The following is a 25,230-nucleotide window of genomic DNA, read 5'->3' as shown; positions in this document are numbered from 1 at the left end:
TAGGGGTATATTACTAACTAAGGACTAGTTCACCAGGGGTATATCACTAACTATGGACTAGTTCACCAGGGGTATATTACTAACTAAGGACTAGTTCACCAGGGGTATATTACTCACTAAGGACTAGTTCACCAGGGGTATATTACTAACTATGGACTAGTTCACCAGGGGTATATTACTAACTAAGGACTAGTTCACCAGGGGTATATTACTAACTAAGGACTAGTTCACCAGGGGTATATTACTAACTAAGGACTAGTTCACCAGTCATAATATACCCCTGGTGAACTAGTCCTTAGTAATATACCCCTGGTGAACTAGTCCTTAGTAATATACCCCTGGTGAACTAGTCCTTAGTAATATACCCCTGGTGAACTAGTCCTTAGTCAGTAATATACCCCTGGTGAACTAGTCCTTAGTTAGTAATATACCCCTGGTGAACTAGTCCTTAGTAATATACCCCTGGTGAACTAGTCCTTAGTCAGTAATATACCCCTGGTGAACTAGTCCTTAGTTAGTAATATACCCCTGGTGAACTAGTCCTTAGTAATATACCCCTGGTGAACTAGTCCTTAGTAATATACCCCTGGTGAACTAGTCCTTAGTAATATACCCCTGGTGAACTAGTCCTTAGTCAGTAATATACCCCTGGTGAACTAGTCCTTAGTTAGTCATATACCCCTGGTGAACTAGTCCTTAGTTAGTCATATACCCCTGGTGAACTAGTCCTTAGTCAGTAATATACCCCTGGTGAACTAGTCCTTAGTTAGTAATGTAACCCTGGTGAACTAGTCCTTAGTTAGTAATATACCCCTGGTGAACTAGTCCTTAGTTAGTAATATACCCCTGGTGAACTAGTCCTTAGTAATATACCCCTGGTGAACTAGTCCTTAGTTAGTAATTTACCCCTGGTGAACTAGTCCTTAGTCAGTAATATACCCCTGGTGAACTAGTCCTTAGTCAGTAATATACCCCTGGTGAACTAGTCCTTAGTTAGTAATATACCCCTGGTGAACTAGTCCTTAGTTAGTAATATACCCCTGGTGAACTAGTCCTTAGTTAGTAATATACCCCTGGTGAACTAGTCCTTAGTTAGTAATATACCCCTGGTGAACTAGTCCTTAGTTAGTAATATACCCCTGGTGAACTAGTACTTAGTAATATACCCCTGGTGAACTAGTCCTTAGTTAGTAATATACCCCTGGTTAACTAGTCCTTAGTCAGTAATATACCCCTGGTGAACTAGTCCTTAGTTAGTCATATACCCCTGGTGTAGTAGATGGTGCCCTCTGCTGGTCAGGATGAGCCTCTACAGGTGGATGAGTCATCAGGAAGCTCCAACACCAGAGAGACTTCCATCCTCTCTACTAACACACACAGCATTCTGGGAAAGCTTTGAGTAGGAAAGAAAATCAAGACTCAAAAACAAACATACAAAAAAAAGGCTTTTAATCAGGGACCTTGTACAAAATGACGACACTGATTTATCTCCACATTGTGAAAACAACTATTTCAGATGGTTGGACTGAAGTAAAAACTATTTTATGTTGGGCCTCTCACGTTCCCACTCTGACGCTGCGTTTGTAACCATGAGGCCATTTACCAGTTGTGTAGTCATAAATACCAGTGGGAATATTCATGTGATTTGAACTGGGTTGAGAATCACCGATTGGCTAAAACGGCCAACAAGCTGCGTCAACCTAAAAACACAGCTGTCATGCTTGTAAACAAATTATAGTTTAAAAAAACACATTCACAGATTGATATTTATAAATAATGTTTTGTTGCATTTAACTGCCGAAAATGTCCTTAGTAGGTGAGGTCAGCAGGTGGGAGAAGTGGAAGCTCACAATGACAGTAGAAATTACTAGCTGGAGGGACATTATGAATACGGATACCATTTCACCCCTACTGTACGGTACAGTGTACGGTTCAGTATGAATACCATTACACCCCTACTGTACGGTACAGTGTACGGTTCAGTATGAATACCATTACACCCCTACTGTACGGTAGTGTACGGTTCAGTGTGAATACCATTACACCCCTACTGTACGGTACAGTGTACGGTTCAGTATGAATACCATTACACCCCTACTGTACGGTACAGTGTACGGTTCAGTATGAATACCATTACACCCCTACTGTACGGTACAGTGTACGGTTCAGTATGAATACCATTACACCCCTACTGTACGGTACAGTGTACGGTTCAGTATGAATACCATTACACCCCTACTGTACGGTACAGTGTACGGTTCAGTGTGAATACCATTACACCCCTACTGTATGGTACAGTGTACGGTTCAGTGTGAATACCATTACACCCCTACTGTACGGTACAGTGTACGGTTCAGTGTGAATACCATTACACCCCTACTGTACGGTACAGTGTACGGTTCAGTATGAATACCATTACACCCCTACTGTACGGTACAGTGTGTGTAGGTGTTCAGTCTTCCAGGGCGAAGTCGTAGGGTTGGAAGTCGTTTCGTAGCTGTTTGCTCAGACTCTCCTCTTCCTCTGGGGTCTGTTTACACTCTCTCCAGTCTGCCCTCTCCGGGATGTTCAGGACCGCCTCGCTGGCCAACACCTCCCTGCACCACACAGAGACACACGTTAGTACCTGTTTTCAGTTGGGCTGGAATGATTCACCCATATCCCTGGATCAAATGGTTAAGATCCTAGTGCATCAGTCCCTGGATCAAATGGTAAAGATCCTAGTGCATCAGTCCCTGGATCAAATGTTTAACCATTACTTCCTGCCAAGGCAGCAGCTACTCTTCCTGGGGTTTATTATGGATCCCCATTAGTTCCTGCCAAGGCAGCAGCTACTCTTCCTGGGGTTTATTATGGATCCCCATTAGTTCCTGTCAAGGCAGCAGCTACTCTTCCTGGGGTTTATTATGGATCCCCATTACTTCCTGTCAAGGCAGCAGCTACTCTTCCTGGGGTTTATTATGGATCCCCATTAGTTCCTGTCAAGGCAGCAGCTACTCTTCCTGGGGTTTATTATGGATCCCCATTAGTTCCTGCCAAGGCAGCAGCTACTCTTCCTGGGGTTTATTATGGATCCCCGTTAGTTCCTGCCAAGGCAGCAGATACTCTTTCTGTGTATGTTATCGTGTGTGTATGTTATCGTGTGTGTATGTTATCATGTGTGTCTAGGGTGTATGTTATTGTGTGCGCTCTGTCTCTTCACAGTCCCCTCTGTTCCATAAAGTATCTGCCTTGTTGATAGTGTTGTTTAGAAGGTAGAAACTAGGGCCTGTAGGACCTGCCTTGTTGATAGTGCTGTTAAGAAGGTAGAAACTAGGGCCTGTAGGACCTGCCTTGTTGATAGTGCTGTTTAGAAGGTAGAAACTAGGGCCTGTAGGACCTGCCTTGTTGATAGTGTTGTTAAGGTAGAAACTAGAGCCTGTAGGACCTGCCTTGTTGATAGTGTTGTTAAGAAGGTAGAAACTAGGGCCTGTAGGACCTGCCTTGTTGATAGTGTTGTTAAGAAGGTAGAAACTAGAGCCTGTAGGACCTGCCTTGTTGATAGTGCTGTTAAGAAGGTAGAAACTAGGGCCTGTAGGACCTGCCTTGTTGATAGTGTTGTTAAGAAGGTAGAAACTAGGGCCTGTAGGACCTGCCTTGTTGATAGTGCTGTTAAGAAGGTAGAAACTAGGGCCTGTAGGACCTGCCTTGTTGATAGTGTTGTTAAGAAGGTAGAAACTAGGGCCTGTAGGGACCTGCCTTGTTGATAGTGTTGTTAAGAAGGTAGAGGCTTTATTATGGACAGACTTCTCCCCAAATTAGTTACTGTTATATCATTATGTTTTGACCATGACAGTTTACAATCTTAGTGTTACTCCAAGCAGTTTAGTCTCCTCAACTCGATCAATGCCACATTATTCATTACAAGATTTAGTTGAGGTTTAGGGTTTAGTAAATGATTTGTCCCAAATACAATGCTTTTAGTTTTGAAATATTTAGGGCTAAATTATTCCTTGCCACCCATTCTGAAACTAACTGCAGCTCTTTGTTAAGTGTTGCAGTCATTTCAGTGGCTGTAATAGTTAGCGTGTATAGTGTTGAGTCGTCCGCATACATAGACACTCTGGCGTTACTCAGAGCCAGTGGCAATTCATTAGTAAAGATTGAAAAAGTAAGGGGCCAAGACAGCTGCCCTGGGGAATTCCTGATTCTACCTGGATTATGTTGGATTGGCTTAAAGAACATGCTGTGTATTCTATTGGACAGGTAACGCTTTATCCTTGAAAGATGCACATCACTAGTTTCTAGGTTATATCATACATGGTGTGTGTGTACGTATATACCTGCCAAACTGCAGAGGGAAGTTTTTCTGAATGCGGTAGAAGAGTTTCTCTCCAGAGTCCAGCTCCACGTAGAAGTACGGTGTCCCTGGAGGAGCAATCTGATAGAAACAAATCATTATTTATTATAACCGAGCATTATCAGAAAATATGTAAAAGCAAGTTAGAGTCCTGTTACATTTAACGTCTGGGTGGTCCCGGGAATCCAACCCACTATCCTGGTGTTGCAATAACCATACTCTACCAACTGAGCTACAGACAACCAGTTTCAGCATGATCATCTCCTAGCATGATCATCTCCTAGCATTATCATCTAGCATGATCATCTCCTAGCATTACCATCTCCTAGTAGGCATTACCATCTCCTAGCATTACCATCTCCTAGCATTACCATCTCCTAGCATTACCATCTCCTAGCAGGATCATCTCCTAGCATTACCATCTCCTAGCAGGCATTACCATCTCCTAGCATTACCATCTCCTGGCATTACCATCTCCTAGCATTACCATCTCCTAGCATTACCATCTCCTAGCAGGATCATCTCCTAGCATTATCATCTAGCATGATCATATCCTAGCATTATCATCTAGCATGATCATATCCTAGCATTATCGTCCAGATTTATCATTTCCTGGCATTATCATCTAGATTTATTGTCTCCTAGCATCATCTCATATAATCTCCAAGCATTACCATCTCCTAGCATTATCATCTAGCATTATCATCTCCTAGCATTGTCTCCTAGCATTACCAGCTCCTAGCATTACCAGCTCCTAGCATTACCAGCTCCTAGCATTACCAGCTCCTAGCATTATCATCCCCTAGCATTACCAGCTCCTAGCATTACCAGCTCCTAGCATTACCAGTTCCTAGCATTATCATCTAGCATTATCGTCTCCTGGCATTACCAGCTCCTGGCATTACCAGCTCCTGGCATTACCAGCTCCTAGCATTACCATCTCCTGGCATTACCATCTCCTGGCATTACCATCTCCTGGCATTATCATCTCCTGGCATTACCGTCTCCTGGCATTACCGTTCCTGGCATTACCAGCTCCTGGCATTACCAGCTCCTGGCATTATCATCTGCTGGCATTATCATCTCCTGGCATTACCGTCTCCTAGCATTGTTATCATCAACTAAAAATGAAATACATGTTTTTAAACTCTCATTAGAATGTTCCAGATGAACTACATGTTCAGTCATTAGATGGTTCTCCAACAGAACGTGTTCCCACATATAAATACTGAGGCTTTTGGACTGATATGGATTTGATGTTTAAAAAACAGATGATCTGGTTAAGAAGATAAGATTTGAAGTTGTCTTTTTCTACAGAAACAGAACGTCTTTCTCTAAGGAGTAAGAAGCAGATTATTCAGTCAACCTTTCATCTGTTGTTGATTATGGTGATATTATTCATCAAACTGCAGCTTCCATAGTGCCCTCCATTTTGTTTCGCTGCATACTGATTCAAACGGTTGGCTGGACTTCACTAAAGACTCCCTTTTTGTTTACAAGGCCCTATTTCATAAATTCCCATCTTCTCTAACTTTGCTGTTGAAGTATAGACAGCCTGGAGGTTCCTAGGGTCTCCACCAAGCTAGGCGAATCTGCCCCAGTCTGGATGTTCCTAGGGTCTCCACCAAGCTAGGCGAATCTGCCCCAGTCTGGAGGTTCCTAGGGTCTCCACCGAGCTAGGCGAATCTGCCCCAGCCTGGAGGTTCCTAGGGTCTCCACCGAGCTAGGCGAATCTGCCCCAGCCTGGAGGTTCCTAGGGTCTCCACCGAGCTAGGCGAATCTGCCCCAGCCTGGAGGTTCCTAGGGTCTCCACCGAGCTAGGCGAATCTGCCCCAGCCTGGAGGTTCCTAGGGTCTCCACCGAGCTAGGCGAATCTGCCCCAGTCTGGAGGTTCCTAGGGTCTCCACCGAGGCAAATCTGCCCCAGTCTGGAGGTTCCTAGGGTCTCCACCAAGCTAGGCGAATCTGCCCCAGCCTGGAGGTTCCTAGGGTCTCCACCGAGCTAGGCGAATCTGCCCCAGTCTGGAGGTTCCTAGGGTCTCCACCAAGCTAGGCGAATCTGCCCCAGTCTGGAGGTTCCTAGGGTCTCCACCAAGCTAGGCGAATCTGCCCCAGCCTGGAGGTTCCTAGGGTCTCCACCGAGCTAGGCGAATCTGCCCCAGCCTGGAGGTTCCTAGGGTCTCCACCGAGCTAATCAAATCTGCCCCAGTCTGGGATGTTCCTAGGGTCCTGGAGTGGCCTAGCCAGTCTCCAGACCTTAATCCCATAGAAAATCTGTGGAGGGAGCTGAAGGTTCGAGTTGCCAAACGTCAGCCTCGAAACCTTAATGACTTGGAGAAGATCTGCAAAGAGGAGTGGGACAAAATCCCTCCTGAGATGTGTGCAAACCTGGTGGCCAACTACAAGAAACGTCTGACCTCTGTGATTGCCAACACGGGTTTTGCCACCAAGTACTAAGTCATGTTTTGCAGAGGGGTCAAATACTTATTTCCCTCATTAAAATGCAAATCATTTTATAACATTTCTGACATGCGTTTTTTGGATTTTTTTGTTGTTATTCTGTCTCTCACTGTTCAAAAAAACCTACTATTAAAATTATAGACTGATAATTTCTTTGTAAGTGGACAAACATACAAAATCAGCAGGGGATCAAATACTTTTTTCCCCCACTGTAGCCTCCACATTGACTCTGTACCGGTACCCCCTGTATATAGCCTCCACATTGACTCTGTACCGGTACCCCCTGTATATAGCCTCCATATTGACTCGGTACCGGTACCCCCTAAATATAGCCTCCACATTGACTCTGTACCGGTACCCCCTGTATATAGCCTCCACATTGACTCTGTACCGGTACCCCCTGTATATAGCCTCCACATTGACTCTGTACCGGTACCCCCTGTATATAGCCTCCACATTGACTCTGTACCGGTACCCCCTGTATATAGCCTCCACATTGACTCTGTACCGGTACCCCCTGTATATAGCCTCCACATTGACTCTGTACCGGTACCCCCCTGTATATAGCCTCCACATTGACTCTGTACCGGTACCCCCTGTATATAGCCTCCACATTGACTCTGTAACGGTACCCCCCCCTGTATATAGCCTCGTAATTGTTATATTATTGTGTTGCATTTAAAACATTTTCTTAACTATTCTTGAACTGCGCTGTTTGTTAAGGGCTCGTCAGTCAGCATTTCACGGTAAGGTCTACTCCTGTTGGTTAAGGGCTGGTCAGTCTGCATTTCACGGTAAGGTCTACTCCTGTTGGTTAAGGGCTGGTCAGTCTGCATTTCACGGTAAGGTCTACTCCTGTTGGTTAAGGGCTGGTCAGTCTGCATTTCACGGTAAGGTCTACTCCTGTTGGTTAAGGGCTTGTCAGTCTGCATTTCACGGTAAGGTCTACTCCTGTTGGTTAAGGGCTTGTCAGTCTGCATTTCACGGTAAGGTCTACTCCTGTTGGTTAAGGGCTTGTCAGTCAGCATTTCACGGTAAGGTCTACTCCTGTTGGTTAAGGGCTGGTCAGTCAGCATTTCACGGTAAGGTCTAGTCCTGTTGGTTAAGGGCTGGTCAGTCAGCATTTCACGGTAAGGTCTACTCTGTGACAAATACAGTTTGATTTGATATTGAAACATCTTTAATTAGAGTAAAAATGTCACAATTTAAAAAGGTATTGATCGTAGTTAACTACTGAAAACCATGAAATTAAGTGGAGATATTTTTTTAATATAATTCGACAGCCCTAATTATTAGCTAATAAACAATTCAAAGTGGGTGTATTTCATCGGTACCAAACGGACGCAGATGGGTGTGTCCTGTTTGAGGTCTCTGTGTGTGTGTGTGTGTGTGTGTGTGTGTGTGTACCTGTTTGAAGTGTGTGTGTGTACACCTGTTTGAGGTGTGTGTGTGTGTGTGTGTGTACCTGTTTGAGGTGTGTGTGTGTGTGTGTGTGTACACCTGTTTGAGGTGTGTGTGTGTGTGTGTGTGTGTGTACCTGTTTGAGGTGTGTGTGTGTGTGTACACCTGTTTGAGGTGTGTGTGTGTGTGTGTGTGTACACCTGTTTGAGGTGTGTGTGTGTGTGTGTGTGTACACCTGTTTGAGGTGTGTGTGTGTGTGTGTGTGTGTGTGTGTGTGTGTGTGTGTGTGTGTACCTGTTTGAGGTGTGTGTGTGTGTGTGTGTGTGTGTACACCTGTTTCAGGTCTGTATGCTGTGGTATCTCCATCAGCTCCATGTTCTGTTCCTGCGCCTGCAGCATGAAGGCTTCTTTAATATCTTCAGTGGTACATTTATCCTCCGGCACTGGTACTACCTGGGGAGGGACAGACTGTTACAGGGCTGGGGAGGGACAGACTGTTACAGGGCCGTTCTACCTCCTCCCTGGGGAGGGACAGGCGGTTACAGGGCCGTTCTACCTCCTCCCTGGGGAGGGACAGACTGTTACAGGGCTGTTCTACCTCCTCCCTGCGGAGGGACAGACTGTTACAGGGCTGTTCTACCTCCTCCCTGGGGAGGGACAGACGGTTACAGGGCTGTTCTACCTCCTCCCTGGGGAGGGACAGACGGTTACAGGGGCGTTCTACCTCCTCCCTGGGGAGGGACAGGCGGTTACAGGGCCGTTCTACCTCCTCCCTGGGGAGGGACAGGCGGTTACAGGGCTGGGGAGGGACAGACGGTTACAGGGCTGGGGAGGGACAGACGGTTACAGGGGCGTTCTACCTCCTCCCTGGGGAGGGACAGGCGGTTACAGGGCCGTTCTACCTCCTCCCTGGGGAGGGACAGGCGGTTACAGGGCTGGGGAGGGACAGACGGTTACAGGGCTGGGGAGGGACAGACGGTTACAGGGCCGTTCTACCTCCTCCCTGGGGAGGGACAGACTGTTACAGGGCCGTTCTACCTCCTCCCTGGGGAGGGACAGGCGGTTACAGGGCCGTTCTACCTCCTCCCTGGGGAGGGACAGGCGGTTACAGGGCCGTTCTACCTCCTCCCTGGGGAGGGACAGACTGTTACATGGCCGTTCTACCTCCTCCCTGGGGAGGGACAGGCGGTTACAGGGCCGTTCTACCTCCTCCCTGGGGAGGGACAGGCGGTTACAGGGCCGTTCTACCTCCTCCCTGGGGAGGGACAGGCGGTTACAGGGCCGTTCTACCTCCCTGGGGAGGGACAGACGGTTACAGGGCCGTTCTACCTCCTCCCACGTGAGGGACAGACGGTTACAGGGGTGCTGGTCTGGTCCTGGTTGTTCTACCTCTCTGTTCCTACTAAACTAATAGTCTAGTGTCAGCCAACAGCGCACATCTTCTAGACATCCATGTGGTAGCGTTGGTAAAACAGGCAGTTCCGTTGGCTTATTAGCCCAGTCCTGATAAAGGCTTCAGTCCAGTCATCTGGACTAAGTCTTATTCCTGATAAAATCTTCAGTCCAGTCACCTGGACTAAGTCTTATTCCTGATATAGGCTTCAGTCCAGTCACCTGGACTAAGCCTTATTCCTGATAAAGGCTTCAGTCCAGTCTAATAGACTAATTAAGTCTTATTCCTGATAAAGGCTTCAGTCCAGTCTAATAGACTAATTAAGTCTTATTCCTGATAAAGGCTTCAGTCCAGTCTAATAGACTAATTAAGTCTTATTCCTGATAAAGGCTTCAGTCCAGTCTAATGGACTAATTAAGCCTTATTCCTGATAAAGGCTTCAGTCCAGTCATCTGGACTAATTAAGCCTTATTCCTGATAAAGGCTTCAGTCCAGTCTAATGGACTAATTAAGTCTTATTCCTGATAAAGGCTTCAGTCCAGTCTAATGGACTAATTAAGTCTTATTCCTGATAAAGGCTTCAGTCCAGTCATCTGGACTAAGTCTTATTCCTGATAAAGGCTTCAGTCCAGTCTAATGGACTAATTAAGCCTTATTCCTGATAAAGGCTTCAGTCCAGTCATCTGGACTAAGTCTTATTCCTGATAAAGGCTTCAGTCCAGTCTAATGGACTAATTAAGCCTTATTCCTGATAAAGGCTTCAGTCCAGTCTAATGGACTAATTAAGCTCTGAATAGCCTATTAGCTGCCCATCTTTCTCAGGTGTGATCTTGAGCCCACTTGCAATGATGTTTCCTCAGCAGGAAGTGCAGAACCGTAATGGGCAGGCTGGCCCTGAGAGAGGAGTGTATTCTGGTCTACCTGTATCTGTAGGTGTTGGCTGTGGTAGTTCCTCTCAAACAGAACACAGCGCTGTCCTTTGCTCTTATAGAAGGTCCTGACAGCCATCTTGTACCGGTCCAGTTCTTTAACCACCTCCGAGCTCAGTTCCACTACTGACTGGTAGTGGCCGATGGGTAGTACCAACACATGCCGAGGGGTCAGACTGCCCTTAGCCAGAGCCAGGTAACACTGAGGGAAAATACATCAACACTAAATGGTTAACTGGGGGCTTTAGAGCCCTTTAAAACACAACAACCTCTTTCTACTATCAGTTGTAATACTCAGATTGTGTGGAAACTCACATGGGTACCAATGCTGATGACCAGGTGTTTCTCTACCTGAGGGCTGGCCAGACAGAACCAACAGGGACCGCTGGGCTGGGCTGAACCAGACACACACAGAGAGAGAGACATACATGAGAGGATGGGAGACGGAGAGGGTGAGGGATGGTGAGGGTGTGGGTGGGGGATGGTGAGGGTGGGGGATGGTGAGGGTGTGGGATGGTGAGGGTGGGGGATGGTGTGTAAGGGTGTGGGAGAGAGTGGGAGGGTGTGGGAGAGAGTGGGAGGGTGTGGGAGGGTGTGTGTGAGGGTGAGGGTGTGTCTGTGAGAGCGAGGGAGACTCACGGGGCCTGCGAGGTTGTTTAGGCCTGTCTAGATCAAAGGGCGGTCTCTGACTCTGCCTGTCTGGATCCCACGGCTGTCCTTGATTCTGCCCGTCTCCATCTGAGGGCCTCTTCCTCCCACGGCCCCCCTGGCCACGCCCCCCCCCACGCTGCTTCTTCCCCAGGTCAAAGAAGAACTGAGATGCCGGCTCCTGAGAGACACAGTATACAAAACATTCACAACACTTTCCATGACAGACTGAACAGGTGAATCCAGGTGAAAGATATGATCCCTTATTAATGTCACTTGTTAAATCCACTTTAATCAGTGTAGATGAAGGAGAGGAGACGGGTTGAAGAATGATTTTTAAGCCTTGAGACTAATGAGACATGGATTGTGTATGTGTGCCATTCAGAGGGTGAACGGGCAAGACAAAATACACTGCTCAAAAACATAAAGGGAACACTTAAACAACACATCCTAGATCTGAATGAAAGAAATAATCTTATTAAATACTTTTTTCTTTACATAGTTGAATGTGCTGACAACAAAATCACACAAAAATAATCAATGGAAATCCAATTTATCAACCCATGGAGGTCTGGATTTGGAGTCACACTCAAAATTAAAGTGGAAAACCACACTACAGGCTGATCCAACTTTGATGTAATGTCCTTAAAACAAGTCAAAATGAGGCTCAGTAGTGTGTGTGGCCCCCACGTGCCTGTATGACCTCCCTACAATGCCTGGGCATGCTCCTGATGAGGTGGCGGATGGTCTCCTGAGGGACCTCCTCCCAGACCTGGACTAAAGCATCCGCCAACTCCTGGACAGTCTGTGGTGCAACGTGGCGTTGGTGGATGGAGCGAGACATGATGTCCCAGATGTGCTCAATTGGATTCAGGTCTGGGGAACGGGCGGGCCAGTCCATAGCATCAATGCCTTCCTCTTGCAGGAACTGCTGACACACTCCAGCCCCATGAGGTCTAGCATTGTCTTGCATTAGGAGGAACCCAGGGCCAACCGCACCAGCATATGGACTCACAAGGGGTCTGAGGATCTCATCTCGGTACCTAATGGCAGTCAGGCTACCTCTGGCGAGCACATGGAGGGCTGTGCGGCCCCCCAAAGAAATGCCACCCCACACCATGACTGACCCACCGCCAAACCGGTCATGCTGGAGGATGTTGCAGGCAGCAGAACGTTCTCCACGACGTCTCCAGACTCTGTCACATCTGTCACGTGCTCAGTGTGAACCTGCTTCATCTGTGAAGAGCACAGAGCACCAGTGGCGAATTTGCCAATCTTGGTGTTCTCTGGCAAATGCCAAACGTCCTGCACGGTGTTGGGCTGTAAGCACAACCCCCACCTGTGGACGTCGGGCCCTCATACCACCCTCATGGAGTCTGTTTCTGACCGTTTGAGCAGACACATGCACATTTGTGGCCTGATGGAGGTCATTTTGCAGGGCTCTGGCAGTGCTCCTCCTGCTCCTTCTTGCACAAAGGCGGAGGTAGCGGTCCTGCTGCTGGGTTGTTGCCCTCCTACGGCCTCCTCCACGTCTCCTGATGTACTGGCCTGTCTCCTGGTAGCGCCTCCATGCTCTGGACACTACGCTGACAGACACAGCAAACCTTCTTGCCACAGCTCGCATTGATGTGCCATCCTGGATGAGCTGCACTACCTGAGCCACTTGTGTGGGTTGTAGACTCCGTCTCATGCTACCACTAGAGTGAAAGCACCGCCAGCATTCAAAAGTGACCAAAACATCAGCCAGGAAGCATAGGAACTGAGAAGTGGTCTGTGGTCACCACCTGCAGAACCACTCCTTTATTGGGGGTGTCTTGCTAATTGCCTATAATTTCCACCTGTTGTCTATTCCATTTGCACAACAGCATGTGAAATTTATTGTCAATCAGTGTTGCTTCCTAAGTGGACAGTTTGATTTCACAGAAGTGTGATTGACTTGGAGTTACATTGTGTTGTTTAAGTGTTCCCTTTTTTTTTGAGCCGTGTATTTAAGTGCCTTTGAACGGCATATGGTAGTAGGTGCCAGATGCACCAGTTTGTGTCCAGAACTGCAAAGCTGCTGGTTTTTACACACTCAACAGTTTCCCGTTGGAATTAACAATCGTCCACCACCCAAAGGACATCCAGCCAACGTGCCAACTATTGGAAGCATTGGAGTCAACATGGACCAGCATCCCTGTGGAACGCTTTCGACACCTTGTAGAGTCCATGTCCCGACGAAATGAGGCTGTTCTGAGGGCTGAAGGGGGGGGAGCAACTCCATATGAGGAAGGGGTTCTTAATGTTTTGTCCACTCAGTGTATATTTATCGTCTGCATTGTCGAAGCGGTGTGTGTTTTTAAGAAGGCTATTTTCTGATGATTATTCCTTATTGGAATTTGGCCTTTAGATCATTAGTGTCCTTATGTCTTGTTTTAAATGTCTATTCAGCCCCACGGTCTGGCTTGATGCTTTGGCACTGGGAACGGAAGGACCAAACAGGAGGACTATTTAGATTTGCCATTTCCTCTGGAGGGGAATGAGATGTTCCTCCTTGAGGTCGGCAGCACGGGTTGGTCTTCCCATGTCCGTCCGTCCGTCCGTCCGTCCAACATTTCAATATTTTATAGTTGTTCGCCTTCTACACTACATGACCAAAAGTATGTGGACACCTGCTCGTCCAAAATCTCATTGCAAAATCATGACCATTAATATGGAGTAGCCATGAGGTCAAAGGAACTGTCCGTAGAGCTACGAGACAGGATTGTGTCGAGGCACAGATCTGGGGAAGGGGACCAAAACATTTCTGCAGCGTTGAAGGTCCCCAAGAACACAGTGGCCTCCATCATTCTTAAATGGAAGAAGTTTGGAACCACCAAGACTCTTCCTAGAGCTGGCCGCCCGGCCAAACTGAGCAATCTGGGGAGAAGGGCCTTGGTCAGGGAGGTGACCAAGAACCCGATGGTCACTCTGTGGAGATGGGAGAACCTTCCGGAAGGACAACAGTCTCTGCAGCCCTCCACCAATCAGGCCTTTATGGTAGAGTGGCCAGACGGAAGCCACTCCTCAGTAAAAAGGCACATGACAGCCCGCTTGGAGTTTGCCAAAAGGCACCTAAAGACTCTCAGACCTGTGGTTTGATGAAACCAAGATTCAACTATTTGGCTTGAACACCAAGCATCACGTCTGGAGGAAACCTGGCACCATCCCTACGGTGAAGCATGGTGGTGGCAGCATCATGCTGTGGGGATGTTTTCAGCAGCAGGGACTAAGAGACTAGTCAGGATAGAGGCAAAGATGAACGGAGCAAAGTACAGCGAGATCCTTGATGAAAACCTGCTCTAGAACGCTCAGGACCTCAGACTGGGGTGAAGGTTCACATTCCAACAGGACAACGACCCTAAGCACACAGCCAAGACAACGCAGGAGTGGCTTCGTGACAAGTCTCTGGATGTCCTTGAGTGGCCCAGCCAGAGCCTGGACTTGAACATCTCTGGAGAGACCTGAAAATAGCTGTGCAGCAACGCTCCCCATCCAACCTGACAGAGCTTGAGTGGATCTGCAGAGAAGAATGGGAGAAACTCCCCAAATACAGGTGTGCCAAGCTTGTAGTGTCATACCCAAGAAGACTCAAGGCTGTAACCGCTGCCAAAGATACTTCAACAAAGTACTGAGTAAAAGGTCTGAATACTTATGTAAAGGTGATATTTCTGTTTATTTTGCATTATAAATTAGCAAACATGGAAACCCATTTCATGAAGCTCCCAACAAACAGTTCCTGTGCCGACGTTGCTTCCAGAGGCAGTTTGGAACTCAGTGAGTGTTGCAAACGAGGACAGACGGTTTTTACGCGCTACGTGTTTCAGCACTTGGTGGTCCCGTTCCGTTCCCTCGGCCGTCCCCGTTCCGTTCCCTCGTCCGTCCCCGTTCCGTTCCCTCGGCCGTCCCCGTTCCGTTCCCTCGGCCGTCCCCGTTCCCCCGGCGGTCCCGTTCCGTTCCCCCGGCGGTCCCGTTCCGTTCCCTCGGCGGTCCCCGTTCCGTTCCCTCGGCGGTCCCCGTTCCGTTCCCTCGGCGGTCCCCGTTCCGTTCCCTCGGCGGTCCCCGTTCCGTTCCCTCGGCCGTCCCCGTTCCGTTCCCCCGGCCGTCCCCGTTCCCCCGGCGGTCCCCGTTCCCCCGGCGGTCCCCGTTCCGTTCCCTCGGCCGTCCCCGTTCCCCCGGCCCGTTCCCCCGGCGGTCCCGTTCCCCGGCGGTCCCGTTCCCTCGGCGGTCCCCGTTCCCCCGGCGGTCCCCGTTCCCCCGGCGGTCCCGTTCCCTCGGCCGTCCCCGTTCCCCCGGCGGTCCCCGTTCCGTTCCCTCGGCCGTCCCCGTTCCCCCGGCCTGTTCCCTCGGCGGTCCCCGTTCCCCCGGCGGTCCCGTTCCCCCGGCGGTCCCCGTTCCCCCGGCGGTCCCGTTCCCCCGGCGGTCCCGTTCCCCCGGCGGTCCCCGTTCCCCCGGCGGTCCCGTTCCCCCCGGCGGTCCCGTTCCCTCGGCGGTCCCCGTTCCGTTCCCCCGGCGGTCCCCGTTCCCCCGGCGGTCCCCGTTCCCCCGGCGGTCCCCGTTCCCCCGGCGGTCCCCGTTCCCCCGGCGGCCCCGTTCCCTCGGCGGTCCCCGTTCCCCCGGCGGTCCCGTTCCCTCGGCGGCCCCGTTCCCTCGGCGGTCCCCGTTCCCCTCGGCGGTCCCGTTTCCCTCGGCGGTCCCGTTCTGTGAGCTAGTGTGGACTACCACTTCACGGCTGAGCCATTACTGCTCCTAGACTTCACAATAACAGCACTTACAGTCGACCGGGGCAGCTCTAACAGCGGAGAGAGTTGACATTCTGACTTGTTGGAAAGGTGGGATCCTGTGACGGTTCCACGTTGAAAGTCACTGAGCTCTTCAGTAAGGCCGTTCTACCGCCGATATTAGTCTATGGAGATTGCATGGCTGTGTGCTCAATTTTATACACGTCAGCAACAAATGTGGCCGAAATAGGAGAATCCAATCATTTGAAGGGGTGTCCACATACACATGTATCTTAGTTGTTGGCCTTTATTTAGCATGGAGCATTTCTCCAAACCCTGAGAGGTTTTCAGATCCTAACAGTGTGTGTGAGCGTACCTGGACAGTAGGGTCAGATAGACCTCCTGTAAGGGTATTCAGATCCTAACAGTGTGTGTGAGTGGACCTGGACAGTAGGGTCTGATAGAATATTCTCTCCAACTATCTTCCTGTAAGGGTATTCAGATCCTAACAGTGTGTGTGACTGTACCTGGACAGTAGGGTCTGATAGAGTATTCTCTCCAACCATCTTCCTGTAAGGGTTCTCAGTGACATCCTGAGGCTGTTTGACCAGTTCTGATGCCTCCATGCTTTTCATCGGGATAATGTTGAAGGCATACAGGTACTAGAGAGAGAGAGAGAGACACAGTTACAATACATCCTGGTACTAGAGAGAGAGCGAGACACAGTTACAATACATCCTGGTACTAGAGAGAGAGAGACACAGTTACAATACATCCTGGTACTAGAGAGAGAGAGAGAGACACAGTTACAATACATCCTGGTACTAGAGAGAGAGCGAGACACAGTTACAATACATCCTGGTACTAGAGAGAGAGAGACACAGTTACAATACATCCTGGTACTAGAGAGAGAGCGAGACACAGTTACAATACATCCTGGTACTAGAGAGAGAGAGACACAGTTACAATACATCCTGGTACTAGAGAGAGAGAGACACAGTTACAATACATCCTGGTACTAGAGAGAGAGAGACACAGTTACAATACATCCTGGTACTAGAGAGAGAGAGAGAGACACAGTTACAATACATCCTGGTACTAGAGAGAGAGAGAGAGAGAGACACAGTTACAATACATCCTGCTACTAGAGAGAGACAGTTACAATACATCCTGGTACTAGAGAGAGAGAGACACAGTTACAATTCATCCTGGTACTAGAGAGAGAGAGACACAGTTACAATTCATCCTGGTACTAGAGAGAGAGACACAGTTACAATACATCCTGGTACTAGAGAGAGATACAGATACAATACATCCTGGTACTAGAGAGAGACACAGTTACAATACATCCTGGTACTAGAGAGAGATACAGATACAATACATCCTGGTACTAGAGAGAGATACAGATACAATACATCCTGGTATTAGAGAGAGACACAGTTACAATACATCCTGGTACTAGAGAGAGACACAGTTACAATACATCCTGGTACTAGAGAGAGATACAGATACAATACATCCTAGTACTAGAGAGAGACACAGTTACAATACATCCTGGTACTAGAGAGAGATACAGATACAATACATCCTGGTACTAGAGAGAGATACAGATACAATACATCCTGGTACTAGAGAGAGAGAGAGAGAGACACAGTTACAATACATCCTGGTACTAGAGAGAGAGAGAGAGAGACACCGTTACAATACATCCTGGTACTAGAGAGAGAGAGACACAGTTACAATACATCCTGGTACTAGAGAGAGAGAGACAGTTACAATACATCCTGGTACTAGAGAGAGAGAGACACAGTTACAATACATCCTGGTACTAGAGAGAGAGACACAGATACAATACATCCTGGTACTAGAGAGAGAGACACAGTTACAATACATCCTGGTACTAGAGAGAGAGAGAGACACAGTTACAATACATCCTGGTACTAGAGAGAGAGAGACACAGTTACAATACATCCTGGTACTAGAGAGAGAGAGACACAGTTACAATACATCCTGGTACTAGAGAGAGAGAGACACAGTTACAATATATCCTGGTACTAGAGAGAGAGAGACACAGTTACAATACATCCTGGTACTAGAGAGAGAAAGACACAGTTACAATACATCCTGGTACTAGAGGTTCTGATGTACACTACCTTTCAAAAGATTGGGGTCACTTAGAAATGTCCTTGTTTTTGAAAGAAAAGCAACATTTTTGTCCATTAAAATAACATCAAATTGATCAGAAATACAGTGTAAACACTGTTAATGTTGTAAATGACTATTGTAGCTGGAAACAGCTGATTTTTAATGGAATATCTACAGAGGCCCATTATCAGCAACCATCACTCCTGTGTTCCAATGGCACGTTGTGTTAGCTAATCCAAGTTTATCATTTTAAAAGGCTAATTGATCATTAGAAAACCCTTTTGCAATTATGTTAGCACAGCTGGAAACTGTTGTCCTGATTAAAGAAGCAATAAAACTGGCCTTCTTTAGACTAGTTGAGTATCTGGAGCATCAGTATTTGTGGGTTCGATTACAGGCTCAAAATGGCCAGAAACAAAGAACTTTCTTCTGAAACTCGTCAGTCTATTCTTGTTCTGAGAAATGAAGGCTATTCCATGCGAGGAATTGCCAAGAAACTGAAAATCTCGTACAACGCTGTGTACTACTCCCTTCACAGAACAGCACAAACTGGCTCTAACCAGAATAGAAAGAGTGGGAGGCCCCGGTGCACAACTGAGCAAGAGAACAAGTACATTAGAGCATCTAGTTTGAGAAACAGACGTCTCAAGTCCTCAACTGGCAGCTTCATTAAATAGTACCGGAAAAACACCAGTCTCAACGTCAACAGTGAAGAGGCGACTCCGGGATGTTGGCCTTCTAGGCAGAGTTGCAAAGAAAAAGCCATTTCTCAGACTGGCCAATAAAAAGAAAAGATTAAGATGGGCAAAAGAACACAGACACTGGACAGAGGAACTCTGGTGTTTTGCGGGTACTATTTAATGAAGCTGCCAGTGGCCAATAACATCCTCCAACACAGAGAGGGGAGTGGTCAGTAACATCCGAGGGGAGTGGCCAGTAGAGAGGGGAGTGGCCAGTAGAGAGGGGAGTGGTCAGTAACATCCGAGGGGAGTGGCCAGTAGAGAGGGGAGTGGGCAGTAACATCCGAGGGGAGTGGCCAGTAGAGAGGGGAGTGGTCAGTAGAGAGGGGAGTGGTCAGTAACATCCGAGGGGAGTGGCCAGTAGAGAGGGGAGTGGTCAGTAACATCACCTTTCTCTTCTCCGGGTTGTTGACGGTTGCCAGGGCGATAAATCTGCTGACGTGCTGAGTGTTCTCCTGAAGAACAACATGATTCCTACACACACACACACACACACACACACACACGTTAACTCCCTCTACCGCAGCAAAGTGGTATTATGGTAGTTTATATACAGTGTGTATTACCCTGTAAGGTTGTGTGTGTGTGTGTGTGTGTGTGTGTGTGTGTGTGTGTGTGTGTGTGTGAGTGATAATGTGTGTACCTGTAAGGTTGTGTGTGATAGTGTGTGTGTGTGATAGTGTGTGTGTGTGTGTACCTGTAAGGTTGTGTGTGATAGTGTGTGTGTGTGTGATAGTGTGTGTGTGTGTGTGTGTGTGATAGTGTGTGATAGTGTGTGTGTGTACACACCTGTAAGGTTGTGTGTGTGAGTGTGATAGTGTGTGATAGTGTGTGTGTGTGTGTGTGTGTGATAGTGTGTGATAGTGTGTGTGAGTGTGATAGTGTGTGTACCTGTAAGGTAGTGTGTGTGATAGTGTGTGTGCGTGTGTGTGTGTGTACACACCTGTAAGGTTGTGTGTGTGATAGTGTGTGTGTGAGTGTGATAGTGTGTGATAGTGTGTGTGTGTGTGATAGTGTGTGTGTGTGTGTGACAGTGTGTGTGTGTGTGTGTGTGTACCTGTAAGGTTGTGTGTGTCTGTGTGTGTACCTGTAAGGTAGTGTGTGTGATAGTGTGTGTGTGATAGTGTGTGTGTGTACCTGTAAGGTAGTGTGTGTGTGATAGTGTGTGTGTGATAGTGTGTGTGTGTACCTGTAAGGTAGTGTGTGTGTGATAGTGTGTGTGTGTGTGCGATAGTGTGTGTGTGTGTGATAGTGTGTGTGTGTACCTGTAAGGTAGTGTGTGTTGGTGTGTGTGTGTGTGTACCTGTAAGGTTGTGTGTGTGTGTGTGTGTGTGTGTGTACCTGTAAGGTTGTGTGTGTGTGTGTGTGTGTGTGTGTACCTGTAAGGTTGTGTGTGTGTGTGTGTGTGTGTGTGTGTGTGTGTGTGTGTGTGTGTGTGTGATAGTGTGTGATAGTGTGTGTGTGATAGTGTGTGTGTGTGTGTGTGAGATAGTGTGTGTGTGAGATAGTGTGTGTGTGTGTGTGATAGTGTGTGTGATAGTGTGTGTGTGTGTGTGTGTGTGTACCTGTGTGTGTGTGTACCTGTAAGGTTGTGTGTGTGTGTGTGTACCTGTAAGGTAGTGTGTGTGATAGTGTGTGTGTGTGTGTGTGTGTGTGATAGTGTGTGTGTGATAGTGTGTGTACCTGTAAGGTAGTGTGTGTGATAGTGTGTGTGTGATAGTGTGTGTGTACCTGTAAGGTAGTGTGTGTTGGTGTGTGTGTGTGTGTCTGTGAGATAGTGTGTGTGTGTGTGTGTGTGTGATAGTGTGTGTGTGTGTGTGTACCTGTAAGGTAGTGTGTGTGTGTGTGTGTGTGTGTGTACCTGTAAGGTAGTGTGTGTGTGTGTGTGTGTGTGTGTACACCTGTAAGGTAGTGTGTGTGTGTGTGTGTGTGATAGAGTGTGTGTGTGTGTGTGTGATAGAGTGTGTGTGTGTGTGTGTGTGTGTGTGTGTGTGTGTGTGTGTGATAGTGTGTGTGTGTGTGATAGTGTGTGTGTGTGTGTGTGTGATAGTGTGTGAGTGTGTGTGTGTGTACCTGTAAGGTCGTCTCTCATAGTGAACTCCCTCTACAGCAGCGAAGTGGTATCGAGGCTTCAGCTTGAAGGCCAGGTGGGAGATGGAGGTCGTTCCACAGAACTTAGTGTTCACTTCCTGAAACAAAACATATTTATTTTGTTTGAAACTATAGCTGAAGCTTTTTTCTATTTACCTTTTTAGATTTTATACCTTAATATTTTATATTTTGTTACGCGCTTCATTGAACATTTGCACAAAGGTTCTAAAGAAAAGGAGAAATAACCAAAAATGACCTTTTATTTGTTGAGTTTAATTCCAAATGTAATGAGAATAGGCCTTTACATGGGGTCATTTATACCAACTATTGATTCATTGAATTTACAGAAAATATGTTCTATATCGGGATATGAGAATTTGGCCATATCGCCCAGCCCTAACTCCAGACCCACAATGCCGTTCGTTGGGTCGGTTAGACAAGAGGACAGTTGGGTCGGTTAGACAAGAGGACAGTTGGGTCAGACAAGAGGACAGTTGGGTCAGACAAGAGGACAGTTGGGACAGACAAGAGGACAGTTGGGACAGACAAGAGGACAGTTGGGTCGGTTAGACAAAAGGACAGTTGGGTCGGTTAGACAAAAGGACAGTTGGGTCGGTTAGACAAAAGGACAGTTGTGTCGGTTAGACAAAAGGACAGTTGGGTCGGTTAGACAAAAGGACAGTTGGGTCGGTTAGACAAAAGGACAGTTGGGTTAGACAAGAGGACAGTTGGGACAGACAGAGGACAGTTGGGTTAGACAAGAGGACAGTTGGGACAGACAGAGGACAGTTTGAGTGTCTTACGGGGCTGTTGGCGTACTGCCAGACTCCGCGGGGCCACTGTGATGTCAGCAGGATGTCCACTCCTCTGAACTGGTTGTTGCTAATCAGTGGCTCCACCAGCTGACTGAGGTCTTTAGGAGAGAAGCAGTGAGCTGGAGTCGGGTCCTGCCGCCCCTCACGACCACTCACATACGCTATCTGCAGGCCTGACGCCCCGGAGAAAACACCTCGACGACCTGACACACAGAGAGAGAGATATGTTACGGTCAAGCCTGTGAAACAGCAGTGGAAATACAGAGCGGTATTACTCAGGTAGGTGATGTCAGTCTACTCAGGGTCAGGGGTCAGAGGCTACTCTTACCCAGGTAGGTGATGTCAGTCTACTCAGGGTCAGAGTCTACTCTTAACCAGGTAGGTGATGTCAGTCTACTCAGGGTCAGGGGTCAGAGTCTACTCTTAACCAGGTAGGTGATGTCAGTCTACTCAGGGTCAGAGTCTACTCTTAACCAGGTAGGTGATGTCAGTCTACTCAGGGGTCAGGGGTCAGAGTCTATTCTTACCCAGGTAGGTGATGTCAGTCTACTCAGGGGTCAGGGGTCAGAGTCTATTCTTACCCAGGTAGGTGATGTTGTCAGCCAGCTCACAGCCGTCAGCACTGGGGAAGAAGCGGGTGGTCTCCTGGCTGGCTGCTCCCAGGATGTAGGTGTGGATGGGAGCTGCAACAACAAAGTCAAGACAATGCCGTTCCTAACTCCAGACCCACAATGCCGTTCCTAACTCCAGACCCACAATGCCGTTCCTAACTCCAGACCCACAATGACGTTCCTAACTCCAGACCCACAATGACGTTCCTAACTCCAGACCCACAATGCCGTTCCTAACTCCTGACCCACAATGCCGTTCCTAACTCCTGACCCACAATGCCGTTCCTAACTCCGGACCCACAATGCCGTTCCTAACTCCTGACCCACAATGCCGTTCCTAACTCCGGACCCACAATGCCGTTCCTAACTCCAGACCCACAATGCCGTTCCTAACTCCAGACCCACAATGCCGTTCCTAACTCCAGACCCACAATGCCGTTCCTAACTCCAGACCCACAATGCCGTTCCTAACTCCTGACCCACAATGCCGTTCCTAACTCCAGACCCACAATGCCGTTCCTAACTCCAGACCCACAATGCCGTTCCTAACTCCAGACCCACAATGCCGTTCCTAACTCCAGATCCACAATGCCGTTCCTAACTCCGGACCCACAATGCCGTTCCTAACTCCAGACCCACAATGCCGTTCCTAACTCCAGACCCACAATGCCGTTCCTAACTCCAGACCCACAATGCCGTTCCTAACTCCTGACCCACAATGCCGTTCCTAACTCCAGACCCACAATGCCGTTCCTAACTCCTGACCCACAATGCCGTTCCTAACTCCAGACCCACAATGCCGTTCCTAACTCCAGACCCACAATGCCGTTCCTAACTCCTGACCCCACAATGCCGTTCCTAACTCCAGACCCACAATGCCGTTCCTAACTCCAGACCCACAATGCCGTTCCTAACTCCTGACCCCACAATGCCGTTCCTAACTCCGGACCCACAATGCCGTTCCTAACTCCTGACCCACAATGCCGTTCCTAACTCCAGACCCACAATGCCGTTCCTAACCCCACAATGCCGTTCCTAACTCCAGACCCACAATGCCGTTCCTAACTCCAGACCCACAATAGGTTACCTTTCTTTGCTCCAGATTTGTACTCCTGCCATTCAGCCTGAGCTTCTGGAGAGGAACCGAAGAAGTTTCCTACACAGAGCAACAGCTGCAGAGAGAATAGGAGATGAGATACTGATGGGATGTGTGTGAGAGAGTGTGATTGTGTGGTTAGGACTTACATCAAACTGGCCGCTCTTCTTCTGGACGGTTCGGACGCGGTTAAACACAGCATTAATGCTTCCTTCCACGTCACCACATGCGAGGCTAGAATAGATTAAAACAGTATTGAAATTGTAGCTAGCTAGTTATGTGCAGAGTTTATTGAAAACAGCAAGTGTACTTTCTCATGAAGAAACTGGACAACTTGACAACCGTAGCCATCTAGTTACCTACACGGCTTGTTGTGTTTTACTTTCACTGCTAGCTAGTTTTTATTAGGTTATAACTTTGACCTTTACTACCAAGTTAGGGGGAAGCTAATAAATAACTATGAATTATCATAAGTGTAAACTTACATCTTCAACGGTTTTTCCCCCATTCCGTTAAAAGTAGAAAAGCAGAGTTTTTGTTAGCTAGTGTGTTAGCTAGCTCGTCTCCGGATAGCTAGCTGTAGACAGTGTGCGTCGATAATATTCTTCCCCCTCTGTTACGGACGAAATAAACCTTCCCATCTCTATAAAACACATTCTGGTTATTAGTACAATTAACACAGAACCATGCAAACACAACGTTTATTATTGAGCTAATACGTGATTTGTATAGGTACTCCCCCCCCCCGACATGATGGATTACTTTAATAAAACAAAGACAAATCCTTTATACCGGAAATGATTCTATTCGGATGGATGGACAGTCCGCCGGGTAGCCAGATATTTAGTGTTGTACACGCTACAAACTCATAAAGAAATGATTTTGTGTTGTCCTTCGGCATTTTGGAGACATGCTTTAGTAGGACACCTTCAGTTTTGAACCAAAGCGACTGTCCTGTTTCCTCTCATATCTGGCAACCCCGACGTCAGTGTCGTCACTAGTTACCACAGCCACAAAGTTAAACAAAATGGTCTATCGTAAAAATGCATACATTGTTGCTTTTTGGTCTTAATTTAAGGTTAGGTATACGGTTAGCACTGAGGTTAACGTTAGGCTTACAATTTAAAGTAGATACATTGTAGAAATAGGCAGGACTGGATTTTGTGGCTGTGGTAACTAGTGATAACCGGACCAAATGTCTCTTCTCCTTTCTAAATCCTGGAATTTGACTCTTTCCCCGAGGTGCTCTGTTTTGGTTAACCAAAAATAAAACCTAAAATTCAGGGGAAAGGCTATACCCCTGACCTGCAAAGAATGAGATTTTTCGATGTATTTGATTTAACTCGGCAGTAAGCTGACGTGCTAGCTAGTTAACATGACGTGCTAGCTAGTTAACACGATGTGCTAGCTAGTTAACATGACATGCTAGCTAGTTAACATGACGTGCTAGCTAGTTAACATGACGTGCTAGCTAGTTAACATGACGTGCTAGCTAGTTAACATGACGTGCTAGCTAGTTAACATGACGTGCTAGCTAGTTAACATGATGTGCTAGCTAGTTAACATGATGTGCTAACGAGCTTTAGTTACACGCACAGCGCCTCGGAAACCGCTCATAGCCGGTCTGTAATTTCATCATGTCGCCGTTGAGGCAGAGACACCAGTTCGACTTCGAAACAGCACAAACAACCTGCCTGAATAATTCGTGCTAGTTGGCTTTCTTCACTGGTCTTCTCTCATGCACTGATCAGGGGCTAAACGCATTTACTGAGCTATCTACCCTACATGGTATTCACAACACGCTACATGGTATTCACAGCTACC

The 25,230-nt window shown here is 47.7% G+C and overlaps 1 protein-coding gene across 2 annotated transcripts; it reads right to left on the bottom strand.

Annotated features, from left to right (window-relative positions):
• Nucleotides 1–1,432: 1,432 nt before the first annotated feature.
• On the bottom strand, nt 1,433–24,353 carry LOC115189788 (CWF19-like protein 1). 2 transcript variants are annotated; one of them, XM_029748306.1, is made up of 15 exons: nt 24,199–24,353; nt 23,892–24,049; nt 23,556–23,640; nt 23,398–23,482; nt 22,281–22,382; nt 21,688–21,902; nt 20,867–20,982; nt 19,183–19,267; nt 16,436–16,570; nt 11,161–11,350; nt 10,837–10,916; nt 10,514–10,723; nt 8,533–8,652; nt 4,323–4,420; nt 1,433–2,597 (listed from the first exon to the last, which is right to left on the bottom strand). In XM_029748306.1, exons 2-15 carry the CDS (start codon nt 23,912–23,914, stop codon nt 2,453–2,455), a joined length of 1,689 nt encoding a protein of 562 aa, XP_029604166.1. In that variant the 5' UTR covers nt 23,915–24,049; nt 24,199–24,353; the 3' UTR covers nt 1,433–2,452. The 2 variants fall into 2 exon arrangements, with proteins under 2 accessions (XP_029604166.1, XP_029604165.1); XM_029748305.1 differs by lacking the exon at nt 24,199–24,353 and having other exon boundaries at nt 23,892–24,161.
• Between the last annotated feature and the right edge of the window lie 877 nt (nt 24,354–25,230).

The sequence above is a fragment of the Salmo trutta genome, unplaced genomic scaffold (assembly GCF_901001165.1).
Source record: "Salmo trutta unplaced genomic scaffold, fSalTru1.1, whole genome shotgun sequence".
Classification (NCBI taxonomy): Eukaryota; Metazoa; Chordata; class Actinopteri; order Salmoniformes; family Salmonidae; genus Salmo; species Salmo trutta.
Note: the sequence above shows the minus strand (reverse complement) of the source record. Positions and strands in the feature narration are given on the sequence as shown.

Coding starts and splice junctions, on each gene's coding strand:
- LOC115189788 (XM_029748306.1), bottom strand. CDS start 23,914: ATGGGGGAAAAACCGTTGAAGAT. Junction 19,268..20,866: donor TATGAGAGACGACCTTACAG/GTACACACACAC, acceptor GTGTGTGTGTAG/GAATCATGTTGTTCTTCAGG. Junction 11,351..16,435: donor TATCAGACCCTACTGTCCAG/GTACAGTCACAC, acceptor TGTGTCTCTCAG/GAGCCGGCATCTCAGTTCTT.